The 24,983-nt window shown below is 54.5% G+C and overlaps 1 protein-coding gene across 4 annotated transcripts; it reads right to left on the bottom strand.

Annotated features, from left to right (window-relative positions):
* Position 1: 1 nt before the first annotated feature.
* PHKA1 (phosphorylase kinase regulatory subunit alpha 1) lies at positions 2-21,583 on the bottom strand. 4 transcript variants are annotated; one of them, XM_071442902.1, is made up of 33 exons: positions 21,270-21,583; positions 21,008-21,166; positions 20,481-20,528; positions 19,766-19,934; positions 19,320-19,402; positions 19,064-19,144; positions 18,561-18,659; positions 18,310-18,456; positions 17,934-17,987; positions 16,387-16,509; positions 16,181-16,276; positions 15,324-15,431; positions 15,052-15,130; positions 14,472-14,606; positions 13,332-13,441; positions 12,533-12,677; positions 11,518-11,596; positions 11,020-11,099; positions 9,018-9,194; positions 8,530-8,624; positions 8,222-8,361; positions 7,935-8,091; positions 7,675-7,754; positions 7,401-7,479; positions 7,185-7,314; positions 6,704-6,805; positions 6,185-6,300; positions 5,835-5,873; positions 4,991-5,035; positions 4,567-4,737; positions 3,996-4,049; positions 3,658-3,858; positions 2-3,407 (listed from the first exon to the last, which is right to left on the bottom strand). In XM_071442902.1, the coding sequence occupies exons 1-33, from the start codon at positions 21,345-21,347 to the stop codon at positions 3,234-3,236; spliced, it is 3,633 nt and encodes a 1,210-aa protein (XP_071299003.1). In that variant the 5' UTR covers positions 21,348-21,583; the 3' UTR covers positions 2-3,233. The 4 variants fall into 4 exon arrangements, with proteins under 4 accessions (XP_071299003.1, XP_071299005.1, XP_071299004.1 ...); XM_071442904.1 differs by lacking the exon at positions 4,991-5,035; XM_071442903.1 differs by lacking the exon at positions 5,835-5,873 and having other exon boundaries at positions 21,270-21,582.
* Positions 21,584-24,983: the final 3,400 nt, after the last annotated feature.

Here is a 24,983-nt window from a genome sequence, read left to right as displayed (position 1 = left end):
CTAGTGTTAGAAGCATTTTTATTTGGGTCTCCACGCAGCTCGGGTGGTGTTTATTCTCTAAGAATGTAATTTTAAAAGGCCCGTGGCCTGCACGCAACCCCCCCACGCGGCGCCCGCTCTGCTCAAGGAGCCGCAGCTCAGGAGATGCCCGGGCCCCTCCCCCGACAGCTCCCACCGGCTCCCTCGGGTCAGAGGGAGGCGCCGGGCAGGGGCTCGGGCCCTTTAAGTCTCCCCTGACGGGAGCAGGGATCACAAAGGGAGGGATTAGCCATGATAGGAAAGATGTGTGCTAATGTCTTTACAAACAATTCCAAGAGCGAGAGTACGGGTGTTAACGTCTTAGAAATGGGTCTTAATGTTTCTACCCACTTCAAGCCACAGGTTTGTTACAAAACGCAGACAGTTTGATTCCTGAAACAGACAAATGGATCCACACAAGCCTGAGTTTCTGAACTTTGGGGGAAAATTACAGGCTCGAGGGGAGAATATGTGGTAGACCGTTTGGGAAGGCTGTACCTTCCCAGTATCTCAGCAAATGGGCTAAGGAGGAGGGCAACAAGCACCCGGGAGTTTAGGATAAAAGGAAGCTGCACTTTCTGAAACCTAGAGAGAGAATATCCCACAGGCTAATGTCCCAGTGGACTCTCTCCCTTTATTTGAATAAAGTTGCAGGACTCCTCTGTCTCCTTTATGGACACTGGCTTTTCATGATCTTCCCTACAACCACATGTACAGAAGAGCTTCTGCCCCAAGAGACCACCTGGCTTTGAGGCCAAACCAACCTGGACATCAAAAAACGCAGGCAGGCACAGAGGAAAACATCTGGCTTTGGAGCCAGCCATATCCACAGTGGAGTGGCTGACTTTTGCCTGGCAGCCACCCCTGCGCTCACACACAGCCAGCCCAGGGTGCACCACAGGCTACATGGGCTGAGAGTGGCGCACGACATGAGCACTGTCACCCTGCCAGCTCAAGAGACAAGTTCAGCTGCTGTCCATCACCCTCTCAGAAGGAGTTCAGGCTGTGACATCTACCTGACAGAATCAACATCTTCTGTGCTTCCTAGAGTGGATGTGGCTCCTCAGACAGAGCTCCCATGAAACCACACAGCCATCCAGGCCTCTGGGTGCAGGGACTGCCAGAGCCTTTCACTGGGAAGCATGGCAGTGGTGAGAACAACTGCGTTCAGTGTGGCCAAGATCTGCCCACCCTCGGGGCTCAGATATGAGAGGATGTAGAAAGATTAAGGGGCATAAGGGAGTCTGAGAAAGATTCGTAGAACCAGGCTCTGCCCTGACAGGAACAGCCACCCCAGAATACACAGGTTCAAGGGAATCCTGTATGCTCCCCTGCCAGGTGAAGGCAGTAACTTAAAAGGAGTGGGTGGAAGCAAATCCCCTCCTTGCCCACCTTGCTTACCCACATGCCTCTGTACAGCAGGTATGAATCTCTCATGTGGAAGACCAGGCAATGGATGATGCAGATGTTAGTCCATCTACACCAGAGGTGTTGCCATGGCTGTGACACTCCCAGACCATGGCCACCTCTAAAGAAAGATGGGTTACAGTTGTAGGTGACTCCTTTCTGAGGGTCCAATGTGCCACACAGACAGTCCTCTTAGGGAAGTCTGCTGCCTTCCTGGGGCCCAAGTTAAGCACAGCACTAGGACACTTCCCAGCCAGGTTCAGCTTCAGACTGTTATCCACTGCTGCTCTTCCATGTGGGTGGCAATGAAACTGCAACACACAGTCCAAGGGCAATCAAAGGAGACTTCAGAGCCTGGGGATGGTTGGTAAGAGATTCTGGAACACAGTTTCTTTCCTCTGTCCTTCCAGTTGTGGTCAGTGACATTGAAAGAGATGGATTCAGTCTGCTGAATATATGGCTTGGTGGCCGATGTCACTGCCACAATTTCAAGTTTTTTAATACTTTTTTTAACAAGCCATGCTGCGGTTAGATGGGATCAACTTTTCCCAAAGGGAAAGAGGATCTTTGCTCAGAGCTTTGCTCACAGACAGCTGTAAACCAGTCTTGGAGGGGGACATAGATGATATCAGGCTGGCCTGTGACAAGCTGTGGGACATTGCAAGGTCAGGGGGTGCAAGTGAGGGTTCTTGGCCTGTTGCTCAACATGCTGAGTGTACTGGAGCACACCTGAAGTCTTAGGGAGGTGAACTAGGGAGCCAAAAGGGAACCCCACTTCCTAAAACCGCTTTGTGGCATGTGTGCCTAATCCTCATTAGTCCAACTGCACCATCCTGAGTCGGGGCTGACCTGCATGGTAGATTAGAGCAGGGATCTGCTATGTCCCCATCCTCCTCTCTGCCAGGCTGTGGAAGATGGAGTGGAAGCCAGAGATGAGCATTAAAAGCATGGTTTTGATTGCACAGGTAACACCGAATAGCCAGCTCAGAGCTGCTTCACAGGGCATGAGAACTCAGGAACCTGTCACTTGGCCACTTGAACCACTGCCAGGGATAGAGTAGATGGAACACAGGGGCTGCCACTGGCATGTCCCAGCCAGCGAGAAGCCCTGTACTAGCAGCTTGGAGGTAAAAGGGATCCTGGCTACCATAACCTCCCCAGCTCTCCACACAGGACACCCAGTGGGGGATGATGGGCTGCCTGCTTCCAGGCAGCACAGCTGTGGCTGGGCTGGACCATATTGATTTTGGATGTGCTGGGAGAAAGGCTCAGGCACCATCCCCTATTCTCTAGCAAAACTTTTCCATCAGCAGCAGGAAGAGCAAGAGCTTCAGCCTGCACTAGCATAAATCCTGCAGATTTGGAATAATAAGCAGCACAGAAGAGGTTAAAAACTGCAAACCTGTTAGAGGCAGGGAGAGTTCGAGCTGGTCAGAGAGCATTGTAATGCTGAGCACAATGGTCTGGTCAGGGGAACCCCTTTCCAACTCCCCCAAACAGAGGTCTTTCCATGATGAATCAGGAGGAGATGATGAATCAGGAGGAGTCATGCAGACAGAACCTTCTAACACAAGCATGCTTCAAAGCTCAGCCCTTCCCTTGCTCTGCAGGCCACACAGGCACGGGTCAGTTTAGGACACATGCCTCCTGTGGAGTTCCTCAGAGGGCTGCTCACTCACCAAGAGGCCAGGGCTGGGAGGAGAGATGGCCACGCAGACTGCCTTGCAAACTAACCTAGTGTTCATCTTTACAAGCTGTATGAAACAACCATCCCAGAGCACCCGCAACCCAGTGAGGAACTGCAAGAGCTACTGCATGGAGCAGCCATCTGTGGGCAGAAAGTCGTACACATACAAGGCCACCGACTTGGACAGATACGTCATGGTGCCAAACCGGCCGCTTGGTGCACTGTCATACAGCAGGCTGCAGATGCCTGTCGAAGGATCCCTCTCCAGCATGTGCTCATCAGCACCCAGGGCTTTCTGGATTTTGGACAGAGAAGAAGAGAGACATCATTAGGAAAAAGGGCAATCCCATTATCAGCTTCCATCCCAAGTATTTTCTTTTGCACTCAGTGTCACACATTGATGATGAGGAGTGGGAGGAAGACACTATTGCTTTGCTGTGCCCCATGAATACAACAGGTAAAACAGGCAGGGCTCTCCAAGTGGGTGAGCCCTGCATAGGTATGGGGAATGTAGCCAGCAGCCCTGGGTGAGGCCTGGCCCCTACCTGCTCCTCATAGAAGAGGTCATTTGCTATGTGCAAGATCTTTTCCACAGCTATGATGCCACCAATGGTGTGCACCTCCATGTCCACCAGCATGGTGAGCACTAAGATAGCTTCCACCAGCAGCTGCCTGTACTCTGGCTGGGGCACACGGTTGAGGACAGATTCCACATGCACAGCAAACTTCATTTCCCCTGGGGTCATCTGTGAGGAGGTAGAAAGAAGTGTACCTAAAGCACTGTATCATCTGCTGAATTCCTGAGCTATGCTGGGCAATCACCCAGGGTAACCAGCACACAACAACCCATGTGCCCCATCCCCCCTTCACATGAACTTCCTACCTCTCTGGTTGTTGAGGAGGGAAGAACAAAGCCCTCCACAGAGAGACCATGGCACTGCAGAACAAGAAAGAGAGATCGTGGTTATGGCTTGGAGAAGCATCATGCTAAGGTACATAGGTCCAGCCCACGAACTCGCTCCCAGTTGAGCACTGGTGCATGCTGCCCATACACCCCAGCTCCGCCTCCTGACTCCATATAGCATCACTCCTTTCCCATCAGTTCAGCGTCAGCCAGAGCCCCCTGCATCGGGCTCTGCTCCCTGGCTCACCATGCTGAGGATTGGCTGTGCCCAGAGCACCTTCAGCTGTGGCTCTAGCCATGCATTTGTCTGCTTGATGCATGAAGCACCTGAGCAGTTCCCCTCTGCAAGGTACAGGCTGAGGCACATCCTACAAGACTACAAGGCAAGTGCACATCTTCTACAGCTTTCCAAGGTCAGCTGCAGGCCTTGTCTCTGAAGCATATATCTACATAGCATCAGGGACCAGCCCTGAGTGCCTAAGTCCCCTTGGCAAGGCTGGTGCCTGGGACCGGAGGCTCACATGCATGGAGAGACACCAGTCTAACTCACCTTCTGCAGGACCTTCCAGACCTTCTGGTAGAAGCCCACAGGGACACGGTTAAGGGCCCCATCCAGCCGGCGCCTCCGCTGCCACTGGCCCTGACGGCTGTCCGTAGTGCCCTGGTCTTCTAGCATCCTTGAAAAGGAGTCCTTGCCCAGCAGCTCTGTGTGCCCAGCAGACTGGGCAGACAAAACAAGAACCACAGAGACTGCTGCAAAGTTAAATATCCCACAGGAACGCAGCCTACTGCTGCTCAAGAGTTTGTTGTTTGAGGTTCTCCAGCCTCATTCCCAAGACAGAGCTGCTACCCCCTGCCCCCAGCAAAGCCCACCTTACAGCCCCAGCTCCCTGTAGCATCCCCCAGAGCACAGCTCCTTCCTGCAACCACAAACAAGACAGACCCTATGTGTGCAGCCAACAAACATAGGTTACCAGAGAGGACCTGAGGGCGGTGTCTCCGGACTGCAAACTGAGGGGCTGAAGGAGAAAGGGAGAGATGGAAATGAGACCATGCCAGAGCAGGGCAGCAGTCACAGCAAACAGAGTAGCAGCAGCACAGGTCAAAGTCAGGTGCCAGGGCAGTTATCCCAGGGCCAGGGCTGGCTGGAGACAGAGGGAGTTTTGAAAGGAAAGCTGCAGAGGGCTGCACATGCCAGAGCCGCAGCAGCAGTGGGTTTGCACTGGCCTGCACACAGGAATAGGACTGCTACTGCTCTGCTGGCTTGCTGGTATGGGCAGGGATTTAGTCTTGAGCAGACAGAAGGACCAGTAGGAAGGTCACTGCCCACAGACAACCCTCTGTGATGTCAGGTTTCACACTGCAGCAAGTTGGCCCTAACTCTGCTGCATCAGCCTGGCCCCAGCAAGTTCTGTCCCCTGTCTCTTTAATGACAAAACGTGTTCTAGAGCTCAGGACTCCTCCTGGACATAGGCACAAGAGGAGGTCCTTGGCATTTGTAGATGACCACAGGTGTCCTTCCCCAGAGAAGAAATAGCTGGGGAACCTGCAGGCAGGATCCAGTGAACTGTCCAGCAGAGTCACTACTGGTCAGGGCACTGGCAGCATCAAGCCATCCTGCTCAGCAGATTTTGTGGGTATAATGGAATGTATCTGAGCACAGCTCCCAGCTGGCTATAATGGCAGTTGCTTAGAGGAGAAGCCAACTCATTGTTGCAGTAGCTGAGGGAAGCTCATTGACTTGTGCATGCAGGGAAGCTGCCCTGGTGCATGGCATGAGGGGCAAAAGCTGAGGCTGCAGGACCAGGGAGGCTTCACCTTACTCCCAGGCAGAGACTGCCTACGTTTATCCAATTGCTGCAAGAGAAGAACAAAATGAAGGTTCTGCTGTTGGAAGATGCCCACCAAGATGCTGGCGACACCTGGGACACCACATGGTCCTCCTCACCCCTGCACCTTCTCAAGCACCCCTGTGCTCCCACTGAATTGCCAGAGCAACCCCTACCCACTACCAGATTCACCCCAACTTTCCTCTCAGGACAGAACTGGAGACAAAATTAGCTCCTGGAAGCATCTGTGTCTCCCACTCTTCCATCAGTTCTGTCTGGTTTGTAGCTGGTTTTCACCCACAAGACCTGTCATGAGTGGCCTGCACCACCTGCCCTCACCTGCTTGATTTCACTTTTCAGCCTGACAAGGCCAGTGCGCTCAGGCCTGGTGGTCCCGACAGCTCCCATGTCACAGATGGAGACAGCAGTGGTGAGCGACGAGTCCACTGAACGCACTGGTGGGGAAGAGAGGTCTATAGTGGGCCACATTGCTCAAGGCATGGCCATCCCTCATCCCACATCGCTGCCTGGGCACTGGGACCTCTGCATGACCTTGCCCTCTAACATGATAGCATCACAGATCCATGAGCGCAGTACAGAACTGCTTCAATTTAGACCCAACCAGATCAAGTGTCAAACTAAGCAAAGCTCAAATAGCCATGAGATTCGGGCTTGATCCCAGAAGTCACTCAGCCCCATCCTTATGAAGAGCAGAACTTCCTGTTGGACCCCTCCAGTGCTGAAGCATCTGTGCTGAACATGGGGGAGAACAGGGACAGCGCTCAAAGGTAGGAACATGTAGATCTGGCCATGCTGTGCACTCAGCTTTGCCCCGAGATGCTCTCTGCTGCAACTCACCGCTCCTTTCCACCCCAAACTCCTTGCCAGAAAGGATGTGGTAGAGGAGACTCTTCATGTCTGATGGGCTGAGATTCATCAGGTTCTCCGTGGCTTCTCCAGCTGGAAAGAAGAGAACTGTGATTTTGTAGCCTACCTCACAGTCCTCCTAGGACATTTCTACCCTGCATGCCATTCTGTGACCAGGGGGAGCACTGGTACAGGAGGTCATCTGGCAAGGGGGCAATACACTAGGCTCCAGGTGTTGCCCATAACATGGACTCTTACCATGGCAAGCCCAGCACATGCTGGGATGGAGACTGCAGTGCAATCACTTGTTTGTACTGCTCAAGAACATGTCCGGCTGCAGACACTGGCACTTCTATGCAGGGTCTTGTCCTAGCTTGAGCTGCCCACTTTTAACAGTACTCCTTTGTGGCTGACAGAGCCCCAAGCATCACAGCACCTACCCCAGCAAGGGTGTTGTCTCTGCCACATGTACCTGAACAACGCAGGGAGTGTGCCAGCTCTGTTGCCATCACCTGGATGATGAGCCCAATGCGGATGCGGAACATCTCAGCAAACAGTGCAGGCTGTGTGCGTATGTACATGGCTAAGTATACCATGATCTCCTAGAGGGACAAAGGCAGATCACCTCACTGCTGCTCACCGGGGCAGATACCCAGCTTTAGGCTCCCCTGACATCCCAGCCCCTCACCTGGGTGAGGATAGACACACTGAGGTTCTTCTCGCTGGCTTCATCAATAAGGTGAACAAGTTCCTCATAGGGGATCGGGCTGGGGTGTGGACAAACAGCAGAGCAAGTGAGAGGCAGCAGAGCAAACCCTGCATACCCCCAGTACAGCCCCAAGAGGAGAGATATAGGCTGGGGACAGCCACCCAGGGCCACTCCTGCCCATGGACCCCAGAGCAGCAGGCTCACATCCAGACCCAGCCCAGCATGCTTGGGGAGAGAGAGGTGCCACACTCACGTGGAGATTGTCTTCTCACGTGGCTCTGGGGGCAGCCCCACTGTCAAGTGTTTCTGGTGAGACAGGAGGTCAGTACAGGCCTGGGGACAGAAAGGCAGCTGCTGTCAACAGCTGAGGGTTTGGGGGCTCAGCACAAGGCAGAGGGAGACAGAGCTGATGCAGCCATGGTTCTCCTGCTCACTCTGCTGCCTCCTCCCCCCTGACAGACCTCAGCCTGGCTGTACAGCTGTTACCTCAGAGGCTGGCTGTACAGCTGTTACCTCATCCAGAGCTTCAACTTTCTTCTTGAGGATACCAGAGATGTAGCGAATCAGGGCCCACTGGCGTGTCTCCCCCACACGCACATACAACTCAGTGAGCAGCTCCTTGATGGTGGGGCCAGGCTCACTATCAAGCCCTGTGTGCCACTCGGGTCCCCTATGAAGATGAAGGAGGTGCTGCGTTTTATGTCCAGCAATTTGTCTACCGCAGCTCCCTGGCAGGCCCCCTGGGCTGTACCAAACCCCTCTATGCACAGTGAGCCCTCAGGACACAAAGATCATCCTACTTGAGGATGTGGAGCATGTAAAGGATGTCTGCTTGTTCCTGCAGCGTGGGGCAGATGCGCAGCTGGTCCACCAGTGCCTTGCAGTCCACGTTGCCATCCTCATCACGTGGCAAGTTCATCTCTGCATAGAGTGCGTGGCTCTGGAGGAAGGGAGACCTGTGCTGATGATTAGCATCACCAGCACCCTGCACCAAATGGACCCATGCATATTCTCCCTCATCAAACAACAGGACTTCCCTTTGCAATCCTGCAAGGACACTCTGGCTATAGCTGAAAGGATAGCTCAGTCTGGGAGAGACAGAACTCACCTTGCCATCCAAGTCATGCTGGTGGAGTGAACTCAGAAGCTTAACTGACTGCTGCGATGCCTGGAAGATCCTGCTGGGGACATACATCCCAACATCTAAAAAAAACCCCACAGGTTGGCAGAGACACATCTAGCCCCAGTCACCACTACTGTGCCCCAAACTACCTCAGACACTGACACTGCTCCCCAACCAGTCCTTGCAGAGAAGTTGGCTAAGGGAGAAGGAGGCCCTGTCTACCCATTCAGAGGAACACCACAGGGAGCTGCCATCCTTTATTGACTTTTCATGGGGCTGCCCAGGCACCAACTCCAAGACACTCCATGGCCAGGACTAACATGATGGACATAAAGTGCCTTTGCCCAGGTAAAGGCTTAGTTTCTCTGCAACCCATGGTAACCCTAGCATCATACAGCTGTGAAAGCTCCCAAAGCACTTCAACCTCACCCCTGGGCTCAAGGGAAGATGTGGAGGGTGTTGGAGTTACTCACTCTGGACATGCAGGTCCTTGGCCTTGGATGCCAGGGACATGAGGTCACGGGTGGTGTGGACAGCAGCCCTGAAGCGGCTCAGCCCTCCCCGCTGGGTGGTCGGAGGCAGGTTTGACTGTGGAGTCGTGCGCTGCAGCAGGTGATCCAGATACTGAGCAACCTCATCGTCAGTGTCCTCTGGAAGGGAAAGAGCAGAGCAGAGCAGAAGCCACTTTGAGTCATAGCACCAAAGGCCCAGAGAGCTCCATCTGTGCCTCAGCAGGGAGAAAGCTTTGCTGGCTGCACAAAGTGACAATGTAGGGCCAGTGCTGGCAGTCAGGTAGACTAATGGACAGTGCCAGCAGCCAGGCACACAAAGCACCCCTGTTCCTGCATGACTCCTGCCTAGGACACTGCCTGCCCTAAACTGGGGCTCTCTCCATGTCCCATGTTGACAAAGGAAGCAACAGCATGTTGCTGCAGCATGTCTCTGATCCAAGCCTGTGCAAGGACAGGAACGTCCCACTCAAACCCTGCAGGAAAACCCTCACACTCCTTCTCTCCAGGGAAGAAGTGGGGAGGTACAGCCAGAGGCAGCTTGTCCAAGCAGAGACCACTTACAAGCACCCAAGCACAGCAAGGGCATCTTCCAAGCAGGACTCCAGCAAGGGAGCAAGGCAAGGTGGGTTTTGCAACAGTTATTTGTAAGTTGGAGTTACAGGAAAAGTTATGGTTCCTGCTTTGCTCTTTGCCCAGCTTCAAGCAGCCCCCAACACCACATCAGGATCATGAGAGGAGCCATGCACTAACAGCAGCATGGAAGACGGTGCTCAGAGGCCAGGTCTCTGCTCAGTCAGGAGATAAAAGTGAGGGGATGCCCCTGGGGGGGAACTGCCCCAGATAAAACACAGATGTCAATGCACTACCAATGGGCCAGGGCAAAGTTATGCTGCTCTCCAACTGGCAAACTTAGAGATGTGTTGGGCCCAGGAGACAAGCTGCTGACTGCACCTGAAGCAGCATGGCATCTCCTTTCCACCCCTCAACAGTGTGCCTCGTGACAGTGCCTGAAGGCTAGGCTGGAAAAATCCTCTAAGCACCACCCTTGAGAACATTCACCTGGCTGCAGCATCTGTCCACAGGAAATCTAAAATTTAGCATCTTTGAGATGCTGTTAAAAGACCAGGCAGATCCTCTCACTGGAGCTGGGAGGCAAAGCAGACACCTCGGACAAACCCTGATGCAGCCTGTAAGGAGGCTGCAGATGAAATGAGAGAAGGGCAAGAAAAATGAGCATTCAGAGTCCCAGCAGTGCGTTCACTGGCTGCAGGAGCTGCAGAGTTAAAACATAGTGGGAAGGCTGATGATGACCAGTGCTAGGTCACACAGGAGATGTCCTCAGGCCTGCTTGCAAGGGGAACAGCAAAACTTGCACCCTGCCATGGTCCCAGCACAACTGGGCGGGGGGGGGGGGGGGGTCCCTTATGCTGTGACAGACCAAAGCATTCTCAGGTACTCTCTATACAGCAGTAAGGCTTCAATTTGGCACTCACGGGAGTAGCTCGGCCCAGGGGAGGGGCAAAGGGTTTGGGAAAAAAAACAAATTAATTACGTGGCTCTTCCCCACCACCTTTGTCACTGTGCTATCACCTTCTGCATTGCCATTTATGCATCAAAGACCCTCAGCCACATCTCCCAAGCTGAGGCAGGCTGCCAATCCTTTATCTCTTCTCCACATAGCAGCTTATGAAGGTCAGAGCTGCTCATTCCAGACAAGGTTGACAGAGAGCCAGATGGGAACATGGTGAAAACCCAAGCACATGAAGAACACAGCGGTGTATGCTGGCAGGGAGGTTGGGTGTTATGGTTGTAAGGGTGAGTTAGGCATTTGCCACCCCACAGTAGTGACTGGCCTGTTCTTGTTTACCATCCTCTGCTACCTGCAAGCCATACAGCCACTCCTAGGTGTCTAGCTTCTCAAAGCTGTCACTGCTGAGCCCGTAACTCATGGCAAAGACCTTACCCTCTGGCCCAGGGTCCATAAAGCTGAGGTGTGTTCGGCATGATGTTGTCAGGAACTCCGACAATTTACCAGTCTGAATTCTGGGCAAGAGATAGGAAGGTCACATGGAGAGGAAAGGGGAGGTGATACCCTTGGCTTTACCTCCTGGCTCCCGCCCTTTGATGGGGAGAGACATGTTCACCAGGAGCATTCACACACTGGTGTCCACTTTAGCTGCCTGCAAATCTTTCAGCTGTGGGTGGGCATGGAAGGGCTGCCCAAAAGCTATTAGGGAAATCCTGTAGCCATGGATTTGATGACATGAAGGGCCATGTCCTCTCTTTCATCTCCTCTGTTGGGATTGTAGCCCTAGGGGACGCTGATAGCCTAGCACACCCCAGTGTATCTTCCCCAGCTTGCTCCCCCACGCCCTATACTCTGCCCAGCAGGTATCCTCATAACCAGGCTCTTGGAGGCCATGAGCCCTCTCCCTCCTGCACTGCAGGAAGCCGCACTCACCTTGCACCACCAAAATACCCATCCTGCAGCTTCTGCAGCATTGCCAGCACCGTGGGATGCACACTGCTGCTGGTTTCATCTGTGTGGAAGATGCACAGGCAGTCAGGCCCTCACACTCAAACTCACCCCCAGAATGTAACCCAGGACTAGGTGAGCATTCAGACACCCAAAGCACCATGGCCAGACCCTTACTCTGGGGTATGTGGTCAGGCTGTGGTACCAAAAGCACCACCCAAAAAGGGAAATTCTGGACTGTCCAGGCTGGATTCAAGGAAAACCATGCCAGGATGCACTCCAGGCTCCACGGATTTCACCTTTGGCTGAAGCAGACAGTACTAGACAGCAGCCCCTAACAGCCCTCTGCTCTGTCTCTGCCTTTCACATAAAGAAGCAGAGGAGTGAGCTGCTGTCGAGGTCAGGAGACACCACAGCAAAAGGCACACTCGAGAAATTAAGGGGATTTTAAATACACAAGGAGAGACAGAAAGGCCTTAAAGCAGAACAAAGTCACTTTCCTACACCAGGCTCATAGGAAACCTGTGAGCTGCTGCAGACAAGCCAGTTCTACTCTGTGCCTTTACTCCTTCCGGTTTAGTGTTTTCTCCTCTCTGTTGATTAGGAAAGCCTTTAGCAGGTGCTCAGTCTTAGGGAAGAGTCAAGACACAGAAAGAGCACCAAGAACACTTCTACAGAGAAATTGTGTTTTTGGTCTTGCTCCCAAAAGGCCTTCCCACAAGCCTATTTGCCTGGAGCCTGAATACGTCTGTGCCAGCAAACAGCCCTTGAGCTGCAGGTACTAGTGCTTGACAGACAACCCTGTTAGCTGCCAGGCCAGCTGCCCACTCAACATGGCTCCTCTGAGCAGTAAGCTCTGCACAGGACACTACTGGCTGCTCCAGCCTCACCATGTCCCTGTTATTGAGATGGTCACACATTTGCCCACCCCCTTCCTCCTGCAGAGCTATTTCCCAGGGCTGCTCTAAGCAAATGCCTTGCCATGCTGGAGCATCTATACCGAGCATGGTGCGGGAGATGGGAAAGGTGATGGTTGGTTGCCCAGTCATCCTCCACCGGCTGCACAGGTAGGAGAGGTCTGTCCTCAACATCTCCACAATCATCTTGTTGTCAAGAGCCAGGTAGAACTGCTGCTGGTCTATGAACTTTGAGGACAGCAAGAGACATGATCAGCCCTACATGTAGTCACTAGGTCCTTATGGTGCCACCTATGTCTTCCCACAGGGACACAGTCAAGCTAGCCATGCTGTGCACCCAGAGGGCATGTGCCTTTGCACTAACAGCTCATCCCTTATTTGGCAGGTGCTAGTACAGCCCAGCAAGGGACCCTCATACCCCAGGGCAGCTACTGGCCACTAACAACTATGGGGACATAACTAACACCATAGCTCAGCAGCAGCAGCATCCAGCCCCACACAGTGAGTCCATGTTGTGCCTGTTTCAAGTGAATATGCACTCCCCATAGTGCTAGGTTGGGATTACTGCTTGTACCCTGGACACACGTCCGTGGCCTGCCATCAGCATCCTTCTGGTGTCCTCGTCAGGGTGAGCAGAGATTTTCATCCAATACTGATCATTAAAAGGCTCAAGCTGTCCCAACATCCACACAGCCAGGACCACCAACTGTGCTGCCTCATGCCACAGAGTTGGACTACTCCACACCCCCAGGCTGTTTAGAGAGCGTTGGGGTCACACCTTAGAGTGTGTATCTTAGAATGAGTACCCAGCCATTGAAGAAACTTCCTGCCCAGTTTCATATCACAGAATAGCTAGGAATGAGCCTCTGCAATGTCACTCACCTGTGGGGTAAAGGTAAAGATGCTCTTCCTGATTTTGTAGAGCTTGGAAGTCCCAAGGACACCCATATGCCGGTAGGGCCGTCCAGTAAGGCACATCTGCTTGTTGCGGCCTGGGAAGGCAGGGAGAGGAGTTTTTAGTACAAGCCTTCTCATGAAAGGGCTGCAGCAGCAAGTAGTGCCAGGCATCTTGCTACCAGCCAGTAGGGAAATGCTGGTTTGAAGTTGGGAAATCCCAGAACTGTGTGTCAAGCTGGTACAGTTCTAAGGGACAGTAATTCTGTCCCCAGACCTGCCCAGAGGGGTAGAGACATGATGAAACAGCAATACACAGCCTGTCCTGACTTCTGCAGTGTCACAGTTTCTGGTCTTTGGGCATGTCAGAAGCAGGAGCAGTGCTAGGGGTGCCCCTCTGCATAGGGCTGGGCCCCCTAAGCTGACAGCTCTATCAGCATTCCAGTTGCTCCTGGATGACTCCCAAAGCCCAGGATGGTGCAGCAACAGCATTACCCCTTGCTTGTCAGCTCTGGCAGCTGCCAGGCTGCTCCCCCTGCCCATCACGCTTGGCCTTTTGGTGGCCTAAATTAGCTGCCAAATTAAATCACAGCAGATCAGGTGTCTCCTTTGGCCCAGGCTAAATCTCTAGCTCCTGCAAAACAAACCCCCTGCCCGAGGGTTTGCAGCATCAAGGAGCAAGCATGCAGAGGTGAGCACATCCTCCCTTCACACTCAGCCCTGCCCACCCACTAGCAACAGCCATACTGCCTGAGCTCTGGGCCCTCTTTGCCAGGGACAGCTAGAGGACGCTTCTGGGATCTGGCTCCCCCATCCAGATCTGAATACAGGAACAGAAGACAACTCCTGCCCACATGAGGTTCAACATCTATCAGTCTCTTGTCTCTTCCTGGGGTGACTGTGCAACTGCAAGCCAAAGCTCCATTCCTGTCAGAATCACACTGAACAGCACTGTCTGCCACTTTGTTCCCCTTTGCCATCAGTGGCCTTATCAGGCCTAGAAATGGGCAGCAGAATCCTCATCAGCCAAGCAGAGGGCAGGACATGACTGTCTATGAGCAGGAGTGCCAGGGGTGAGACAGACCCTTCTGCACCCCATTTGCTGCAGGAGCAGGGAGCCCAGCTCACCCAGCCGGGCATAGATGTGGCTGAGGATACGAGCAGGCTGCACTCTGATGGGGTAGACGTCTGCCACAGTCTCCACGTTAATGCCTTCCTTCTGCAGGATTGCCTTGATCCCCTCTGTTTCAGCCAGGATACACACTGTGGATGGAAGACAGTCTCAGTGCAATAGAGGCACAAGGGTGTGTGACAACACTGCCCCATGCCTTTGGGGACACATACAAGGCACCACACCACAGAGAAGAAGCTGTCTGGGGTCCCTTGGGAACCAGTTCCCACTGCAGAAGTCTGCTTTGCTCCTCCTAACACTCTATACACACAAGTCTTCCTCACCAAGTGGCAGGAAGACAATTTTCAACCTCTCTGCAGAGGAGGCTGCAGCAGATGATAGTTTTGTGGGTCAACACAGGATGAAACGGAAGGACTTGCACCCCGTCTTTCACCCACCCTGCCAGGACTGAGACTGGGTTGTATTGGCAGCAACCCATCAAGCAGAGTCACCCCAGAGGCACCTCTGAATTCTGCACAGCCAGAGTCCTCCCCACCTGCCAGACTCAGGGGTTTGGGACTGGTTCCTTTCCCTCACCTTGGACCACCACATCAGGTTTAGGGACAGTCGCGAAACGGCGGTTGAGGGGATCTATTTCACCAGGAGCTAGAAACCCCTGTGGAAAAAAAGGTATAAAGAGACTAACATTTTATAGGTAGGGTAGAATGGATGATGCCTACGGACAACCCACCTTTAAGAGGTCCTGGGGGATGGAGGTGACAACTTCCCCATGGTGAGTGGCAGCATTTGCACCTTCACAGCTCAGAGCCTAGTCCCACAGCCCTCCCCAGCACCCAGGGTGACCCTACCTCGGCCATCAGACAACCCAGGATGTAGAGGGACTGTCCCCACATGTGTGGCAGCTTGCCCATGGGTATCCTATCCACAGTGTGCGGATTCCTGTATTCTTCATCCACCTAGAAGACAAGTCAGGAGGTCAAGAAGGGATCCATAGACACAGGATGCTGAAGGAAGCATCCTCACTGCATCTTGAAGTCCAGCAGTTCAAGGCTTAAAACAAGGCCTGACAACAGCATTTGTCACAGACCCAGGTTACATTCCTCCTCTCTTACTATGACTGCCCCAGGCATCTGTGTCAGACAACAGAGCAGCTGCTCAAACCATGTTTGGTTTCTCAGTTCAGGCCATCCCACTAGAACTGACATGCCCCAGGAGCACCCAGAGATGCTTTCTGATACTGGTGAGGAGCACATCTCTCCTGGATAACCTGAGCATCAGGAGGCTACTGCTCTTAGCCCAGGCCCACACAAATTCCTTCACCACTGCACTGGAGCTCAGCTCCACCTACTCAGCCCAGGTCTGCTTGTTCTGAGCTCTCGGAGCACTGAGTCTCTGAGCAAGCAGACTGTCAGCAAAGAACTCTTGTGTGTGGGAACAAGAAATGCTTTGGGAGAAAAACCCCAATTTTTATCACAGTTTCATAACAGCTCCAAGCCATCCTTTTTATACATGAGGTTTCCATGCACTACATGTGCCCCTTCACTAACAATTTGGGTTAATAAGCACTTAAAACTTAATTATCTGATAAGGAGACCAGGAGTTTCAGCACTGGACTTTCATGATCCTTGTGGGTCCCTTCCAACTCAGAATATCCTGTGATTCTGTAAGACACTCCTGCTTTCTACCATAGCTCAGGTTCACTCACCTTATCTGGTGGGACACTGTAGAGCTCTGGCAGCAGGCGTACCCCATTCTTCCCCTTGATAAGAACCCCCTCAAGGGCTTCCCGGTACTCCTGCACCTGAGAAGAGAGGAGAGGAAATCTGCTGCCAGCTACCTGCTTCCTTCCTCCACACACTTCTCCTGCCAGGGACTTTTTTCCACTAGCCCAGCAGGTCTCACCTCTCTTACCTGCTCCATGTTTCCACTGAAAATCCCATCAATCATCAAGTATGCCCAGAAGAGAGGCCACTCACACTCAATGTTCTCAAACAGCTTCAGCTCAGCAGGTTCATAGTAGAGGCGTTTGGGGTCCTGTAAGTGACATCAAGGCAGGTGGTATGTAACAGGATCCCCTCAAACTGACAGGGCTTCTCCTCCCCATGAGACCATAGCCTCAAATGTCCTCCCAGCCCTTATTTGCAGATGGCCAAGAAAGAACTGAAAAGCAATTTCACCTCCAGCCTCTGTTTTCTCCATTGGACTACCCCCTCCTGAGCCCCCTGCACTGATAATGGAGAGACTTACCCTTCCTGGGGTCTACATCCCCTGTGCCATGTTGGGTCCCCTCTGCCTTGCCTGCTCTGCCTGAGCCTCTCAGCATCTGTCTCCTCCAGCACCATCAAGCTGGCCCAGCCAGGTGAGAGGGCTTGGCCTGGTCACACAGGGCCAGAGAGGTTCCTTCATGGCCCTCCTGCCATGTGGTGCCACTGTGAGCCCAACACAAGGGAAGTTGTCAGGATGAAGAGCTGCCTGCACAGAGCCTTCCCATCACAGTTCTGTGTGGTGTAGTGCCCTTTCCTCAACCCTCCCTGCTAACTGCTCTGTCTGCTGCAGAGAAGGGAGAATGTTTGCCTTGGCAGACTATTCAGGCAGAGAGGGCAGAAAGAGCAGATATCTTCTACCTGGACTCCAGCCATAAGCTTCCAAAATCCCATCTGACTCCAGCTAGCTGCATGCCTCTGCAGGCACTGCTGCTCTTTCCATGCCTCACAGCTCCCCAGAAGTAAGTAATCCACAACTCTGCATGCTGCCAAAGCTCACAAGCACTGGGAACACTGGATTGGAGATGCTGCTGCTTCCCTCTGGCTCTGGAGGAAAGGCAGCCACACATACTGCCTATTATGGGCAGGTCTGCAGAGATGCAGCAAAGGAGAAGCATTCAGAAGTACTCAAGACCAAAGGTTACAGGTCCAGCAGCTGGTGATGACTTAAGAGCCTTTAAATATCATTTCCTAGTTCAGCAGTTAACAAATGAGACTGCTGCTTATAAAATTTTCCTGTTTTCTCTCCCCAAAGCAGCAAACTCTCCACTTGCTCCCAGGGCCATTCTGACAGTACCCAAGCTGGCTGCTGGTCTAGGAGAGACAGAAGCAGCTTCGTGACCTCCACAGCTACCTTGCTCAGGGCTGATACAGCCCTGGAAGAGCCCACCTCAGCAAGGCTCCCATGCTGGGCACTGGTCCCACCTTCTACCAGCCTAAGAAAGACACACCACCAGGTCTCAGGATACAGGCAAAACCAGTCTCTGGCCATCTGCTATGGGCGTGGGTGGGACATACCACCTCTCCAATGAGCTCTGGCATTTTGGGGAGCCTTGCCCAGACCCATGACACTGCCTGGGGCTACTCAGGGCTCCTGTCTTCCCAGTGCTCCCTAACACAGCCTTTGTGCAGCATCCAGGCAGGCTGCTGCTTGGCAGTCAAGTTCTGCCAGGCAGCAGGGCTGAGGACCCTCACCTCTTTGGGAGTCCTGTATCCATCCCGGAGGAAGCGGCAGCAGCCATAGCGGCCCTGGAAGGGAGGGAAAGATGTGCTGAGCAGGAGGCACAGTGTGAGATATCTTGTACTTTCAATGCAGAAGCAGGGGCAGGATGTTTCCTTCAGCCAAACACCCCCTCCCTCACTCACCCAGCACTCAGGTAGCACAATCACAGCCTGGGGCCACAGCACACAGGGCTGCTTCTTTGCACACCCCTGCCACAGGTCATGGAGACTGGGACAGGACATGCCCCAGCAACCTCCCACAGAACATGTTTTTGGGGAAAAAAGGGCTACAGCAGTCTGGACTGCAGCTGTCTCCTGGGAACAGTAAGCCAAGGGCAGAGATGCTCACCTGCAGCTTGGTGATAATCTCCTGCTTGGTGATTTCTACCAGCTCGCTGTCCTCCACAGCAAATGCTGGGTAGGAGATGACAGAGAGCACACTGGCATCCACCTCCTTGGATGTGGAGGCCCTGGGTAGCATTGAGTGGAGGATCGACTGGGCAAAGGGGAAGGAAAGGTGGTTAGGCTGTCAGGCTAACACTGCAAACCCAGTAGATCACAGTTCCTCTTGCAATAGTGTCATGGCTGAGGGGTTCTCACCTGGCAGTGCTGCACTTCATCTGACAGCACCCATATCACTGACTGTGGGCCTCCCTTGGCTCCAAAGAGATCCAGCTCATCCAGTGCCTCCAGGGCAGCCTGCAAGCAGGGTGAGACACAAAATGTCCTTCACCTTGCTGCTCATCTGTAAGAGCTCTCATTCCATGCTAGTCCCTCTGTGTAAAGCACTGCCCAAATTTAAAAGAATTTGAACCCTGCTGTGGCTGCAGAACATCTCAGGTCAAAATGGGACATCTCCAGACATCAAAAGGGTCTGGAACATTTCTGCAACACACCCCCAATTAACTTTTCACTCCTAGTTCAGGCAAAATCCAGGCTAGAAGGGCACAGTTTTATCCCAGTGCACAAGAAGATAGGTTCCTGGGGAACCTATCACTGCATTGAGCCTCAGCAGTTCAACATGCCCAGCCTGCCCTGTCAAAAAGCAGCTCAGGGCCACTGGTGTTCCTCATCCCACCAGCCAGCATTGCTTCCCAGCTCACCTTGGCCATGCCAACAGAACTGGCATTCAACTCGGTGATGCCCTGGTTTGTCTTGTCCCCACGCTCCCATATGCCAAAGTCCTGTGAAGCAGGCACTGTTTCAGAACACACCCAGAAAGTCTTTGAATCACACCCATCCACGGTGCTTCCAGAGGGTGCAGGTGTGGCTCAGGTGGAACCCACAGCTGTTCCTAGACACCAGTGCAGTATTGCCACCATTGGAGCACACCCCTCCTCCCCAGCACATGCTACCCACCGCAGTTTTGTAGGCAGCTTCGATGTAGAACACAAGGTTCTGGATAAAGTTGACTTCATCCAAGCTGTGAATTATGTGGAGGCCTAAAGCAGAGGGAAGAATTCACATTATGCTCCAAGCCCACAAGCATACTCAGAATGGGGCTGCAGTAACCCAGGGACGATTCCTCCCCACTGCATGCCTGCCCAACAGGAGCTATGTCTTAGCTGACTCCATCTCCACTCCCACCCCTTACAGCAGCACTGGGGCTTCAGACAAACGGACTTTTGGAGAGACCAACATCAGGGGGCCCAAACCCGCCTCAGGTACTGTGAGCATAAGGAAACAGTGGGGGTCACGGAAGCCATTGCAACAGCTTGGCACCCAGGACGCTGCATCCAAACTGAGACTCTGAAGAACCTGAAGAGTAGCATGCTCAAAGCTGCAATGGGAGCCCCCAGCATTACCTGAAGCCGTCATTTGTGCAAGCATGAGGAGGTAGAGGGAGGTAGCATCCATCTGTAGGTGACCCCATTCGTGGTCTCCTACCACAGTGGCACAGGTGTGGGTGTTATACTTGGCATGCAGGCAGTCCCTGGTGCTCTGACTGTACTTGAAGGCCTCTACCTTGTCCACCTTGAGAAGGGCAAAGAGATGCAGGCATTCATCGAACCCTGTCTACAGAGAGATCTGACAGCTCCTGAGCCAAGGGCTGCCCCATGCCATGAGTGGAGCACATGGAGTCATGCCTGGCAGGGTAGAAATTCCGAAACCCCTGGGCTGAGCCCCACTGTGCACAAAGGCAGCGAGTTCAGGCTCACATGCTGCTGCAGCACAGGACTGCAGCAGTGGACAGCCCACTGCCACAGCTGCACCATGCAGAGAGAAAAGGGTTACCCCAAATGCCCTCAGGGAGGAGAAGCTGTAGAATCCTGCCAGGCCTCATGACAGGGAGCAGCTGGCAAAGGCTCCACTGGCTGCCAGCCCACAGCTCAGGAACTTCAATCGCACCCATGACAGATGCTCACTCAGAATTTATTTCAAGACTTTCTGGAAGGAAGCCTTCCCTCTGCTCATCAAGGAAGGCTGGGGAGGGCTGGGGGAGCTAGGACAATAGCCTCTGTGGTATAGCAGGGCTTTAAGAAGACCACGTGACACTCAGAGGTACTCCCCAGCCCCTACCTGTCTCATCATGCACTGGAGCAGCCCCTGCATCAGCTTCACCACGCTCTGCAGGAACAAGGAAAATAGGTTTGTTAATCTCCAGGAGAAGCCCTGACTCAGGATCAGCTGGCTGCTGACCTTTGTGGGGCTCAGTGTCCGTAATCAGAGCCCCTGCTCACATTTTCACAGCCCCTGGGTGACAGCAGAGGGAAGATTTCTTGGTCTGCCAGCAAGGCCAGGTTGCCATGCTGTGCAGGAGGACAGAGGGCATGGCTGCAGGACATGGCTCCCCGGCCCTTGAGAAAACGTCTGTGGCCCCGGATCACCCCAGAGCCAGAGGTCTAGACCCTCTGGTTGGGCTCCAGTGTGGTCTGGGAAGAGCAGGCTCTGACATCCATTCCCATTGCCTCCCGTGTCCGGTAGAGCCGCGTCCTCGTCCTCACTGCACTGCCCCTGACCCAGCTGTGACCTGTGGCTGACCAGACCGGGGTGACTGCTGTCCCCGAGTGACACCAGCCCCGCCCCCGGCTCCTGCTCCCTCCTACCTGCTCCAGCTCGTAGGCCTTGGCCTTGTCCTCGTCGCGGTCGGCATTCTTGCGGTAGGCTAGGCCAAGACCCCACACCGCCAAGATGCTGTACACGTTGTCCCGGACCCAGGCGTCCTGGTGGTCGGCGCTGGCGGGGAGCAGCCCCGTCACCGCGTCCTGCGGAGGGGACGCACCGTTCACACAGAACTCCCTGGCCCAGCGGCCGGCGGAGCGCGCCGGGGCCCCGGGTCTGCTCCTCATTCCCGGGCAGGGTCCGCACCTGGTGGCGGAGGATAGTCTGCTGCACCAGGCGCCCGTAGCCGTCCAGACGTACACCCGAGTTGCTCCGGCTCCTCATGACGGCGGCAACAGGATGGGAACCGGCACCGGCGGGACGGCACGGGTCCTGTCAAAGCCCCGCCCCACCCCTCCCCGTTCCGCCCCGCGGCACCGCCTGCTCGCTGCCGCCGACGGCGCTACCCGAGCACCGCTACAGCCCCTGAGCGGCCGCCCCACCCGCGCTGCCCGGCGCTTCTCGCCGGCGGTGGCTTCGGTCCACGGGGCGCTCAGTCCCGAGTGGGCAGGACCTGGAGGACATGGAGGCCCCGCGGGCGTGGCGGAGGGGGCCTTCGGCGCCCCCTGCCGGGCGAAGGCCGAGCAACGCTGAGTATGGATACGCGGCTGCAAGGACAGACACACGGACGGACACACGGATAATCAGATACACGGACGGACGCGCGGACGCACAGATACCTGTGCCGGTGTGGAACAGATACTCGGACTGGTGTGTAGTGTGGCGCAGGGACGCAGGATGTGTTCGCGTACTGGTGTGAGACTGTACAGACACACAGACGGATACACAGATAGGTACACGTACCAGTGTGGGTCTGTATGGACACGCACACGTAAGCTAGGTGCAGACACAAAGACACGCATGTGGACAGAGGCATGGAGACGTCCATACGTGTGCACGTGCACGTAGGAGCATGGACATGCACACACATGCACACGTACAGGTGTGCACACACCTACCTGCAGTGGAACACATGCACAGGCAGACTCGTGTGCACACATACCTCCACATGCACTCATGTGTACACAGCTGTGCTTTGCTTTTCTGTGTGTCCCTAGCACACAGAAATACACCCACACTCGTGCACCTATGTACATTCACAGGTGTGCAAACCTGTGGATACCCACAGGTACCCTCACCTATAAGCACACATATGCATAAGCACACAGCCACGCTTCCCATGCACATACACAATCATGCACATGCGCACACACAGGCATACACCTGCGTGCACAGGTGCGGGCAGACACATGTGCATCATACAGATGTGCACCCACACAGGTGCACCAGCAGTGTTTGGGCACACAGTGGGCTCCTGAAGACCACAGCACGCCTCATCCCAGGGACCCCTTTGGGTGGGTGGGGGCCAAGTGGGTGCTGCATCGGACTCTGCAGCTGTTGGGCGAGAGACAGGACCCCGCAGGTGCCATGTGCCACCCTGAGGCACACATGACCCTGTCATCCATGTAATCTGCCTTTGCACAGCTGGGCAGGGACAAGAAGGTGCTGAATGTGGCAGGGTGCATTAGGCTTATTTTCTGTACAGAGCATCTGGAGCAGCCCAGCCACGGCATGGCCCCAGGGAGCTCAGCAGCACAGTCTCCCCCTGGCCCAGCCCACAGGACATACGGCTGCTGGAGAGTCCTGTCCCAGCAGTGAGTGCATGCTGTCCCTTGGTCTCTGGGGATTCTAGTGCACAGTGGACATTCCTGGGGATGCTAGTGGCTGTCAGCACTCATACTGTGGTGGGGCACACCCCCAGCCCTGTGGGGCAGAGCAGCCAAGAGCACTGTGCCATGGTGTCCAGAGGGAGAGCATCCCTGAGCTGGAGGCAGCTGGATGGGGGGGCCAAAGCTGGGCAGCTGGGCTCTGCTGGGGGGATGCCTAGGCTGGTGTCACTGGAACTGGAGGACACCACAATGGTGGGCACAGGAGGTCCCTGGAATGTGGGCAGTGAGGAATAGTGTAGAGGTGGGGGTCCTAGAGTCGAGAACTCCCAAGGTTGGTGGGGTTGGGTTACTTGTGAGGCCCCATGGCTGGGGACATCAGGGTACATGGAGCAGGCCACAGGACTTGTAGGGATGAGAGACATTAAGAGTCCCAGGCATGCAGACAAGGCTAGGCAGGGGGTGATGCAAGGGATGAGCAGGGGTCCCCAGTTACTGCAGGCCCTGATGACACACTCAGTGCTGTGCCAGCAGTGGGCACCCAGGGGTCTGCTGCTTTCCATCCTCTAGAAGGAGGAGGAGAGAGGCATGGGCCATCTGCAGGGCCACATGCCTCCCACCCCCTGGGGCTCCTGGAACACCCAGAAGGGCAGATGGGGAAGGGAGGAATGTCCTGAGTCACCTGGCACCTACCCTTCATGCCAAGACCCCCCTGGAGGGAGCTGTAGAGAAGCAAGAGGAGGGAGAGGAGTAGTGCTAGGCTGATGGTGATTCCTGGGGATGGTAGTGGGGATTGCACGGGCCCTGTCAGCCATTCTGAGTGCTGAGGCTTCCATAGTCTTGCAAACTCCATCTGTCAGGTGCCTCCTCTCAGGCACTGCTCCTCTCAGGTAATGGCTCTGCACAAATATTTCAGTGGCCCTGGGCAGAGAAACAGCCCCAGCTGGGGGCTGCCAGCATCTCTGCAGGACACCCATAAGGCATCTGGATCCTGGCCATCACAGTTTGCATACAGCTACAGTCCTGGCAAGGTGCCTGGGGAGCACCTTCTCTCCACAGCTGGGTGATCTCCATCCTGGTGTCCCTGTACTGTGCCCAGCCTAGATTTACCCCAGCACTGCAAGGGCACATGGGACACATCCCCCCTCTGCCCAGTGCCAGCCTACAGGATGTGGGGTGTGAGGTGTTCATGTCCACTTAGGAGGGGCAGCAGGAGGGATAGTGAATGGGCACCCTGTGGAAACAAAGCAAAGCCTCAGTGTGGGGTTTGGGGCAGGGGAAGGAGCTCGAACAAGGCAGAAGGGAACAGGGATGCACTAGCTGGCCTGGGGAAGAGAAAGGGGCTAGCAGCAGCTCCATAGGCAAGATCCCTACCTGAGGGTGGGTTGGGGCTAATGTCCAGGATTAGTGGTCCTCAATGGAATGCCAGGCTGTGCCTAAGGGGCTCACATAGCTGCGGGATCTGCAGGAAGATCATCCCTGCAAGGTGCACCCAGGGAACAGGCTAGGGTCACTGCACCCTGTGCCTGGCAGTCTCAGCAATGATGCAGGCACAGTGCTGGGGTCATCTGGGGACAGTGAATCTTTCCCTGAATCACTGCTCCTCCATCTCTGTGGTAGCACCTTTCCCACAACCAGCACAGAGGTGATCCTGCTGCTGGAGCAGCCCCTGGGCACCCATGGGTACTCAAGGAAGGGGCCCATCCCAAAAGACTCAAGAGCCTGTTGCCACAGTGCATAAATGGACACAGGGCTGGGGTGACAAACTCCAGTGCTCACGCATCTCCAGGTGCCCAGCTGGTCCAAGGGGTGCTGGCAGCAGGTTGGGGGTGGGGGGGGGGCAATGGCATCTAGGGGTATCCAGGGCTGGGAGCATGCCCCTCCCCATGTCTTTTATCATCACTTGCCTGCATGAATCAACAGAACATGGTTAATGATTGATAGGGCTCAGATCTGTGAGCTTCCAAAAAAGCAGATGTTCCCCACTCATCACCAAGATGTGGCTAGCTGGGACAAGGGGCAAAAGAGAACCTGGGGCTCTGTGGTTTCTCACTCTTTCAGGATGGGAAAGAAACTTTGAGATTGGCAGGAAAGGGAGGGATTGGAGTTGACAGCACCTCATCCAACAGCAAACACAGGGAAAATAAAATTGCTGAAACATCCCATGGAGCTTGGGCCAGCAATAACAGATGGGGCTGGATCCCAAGCAAGAGGAGACCCTGGCAAAAGCATGTGCTGTGGAGAAACAGCACCC

The sequence above is a fragment of the Agelaius tricolor genome, unplaced genomic scaffold, assembly GCF_023055355.1.
Source record: "Agelaius tricolor isolate 1412-34295 unplaced genomic scaffold, bAgeTri1.0.p SCAF_17, whole genome shotgun sequence".
Taxonomy (NCBI): domain Eukaryota; kingdom Metazoa; phylum Chordata; class Aves; order Passeriformes; family Icteridae; genus Agelaius; species Agelaius tricolor.
The sequence above is the reverse complement of the archived record's forward strand: the minus strand, read 5'-3'. Positions and strand labels throughout refer to the sequence as shown.

Coding starts and splice junctions, on each gene's coding strand:
- PHKA1 (XM_071442902.1), bottom strand. CDS start 21,347: ATGAGGAGCCGGAGCAACTCGGGTGTACGTCTGGACGGCTACGGGCGC. Junction 19,935..20,480: donor TCCAGTGCATGATGAGACAG/GTAGGGGCTGGG, acceptor GCCCTTCTCAAG/GTGGACAAGGTAGAGGCCTT. Junction 8,625..9,017: donor CAAGGACCTGCATGTCCAGA/GTGAGTAACTCC, acceptor GGTTTTTTTTAG/ATGTTGGGATGTATGTCCCC.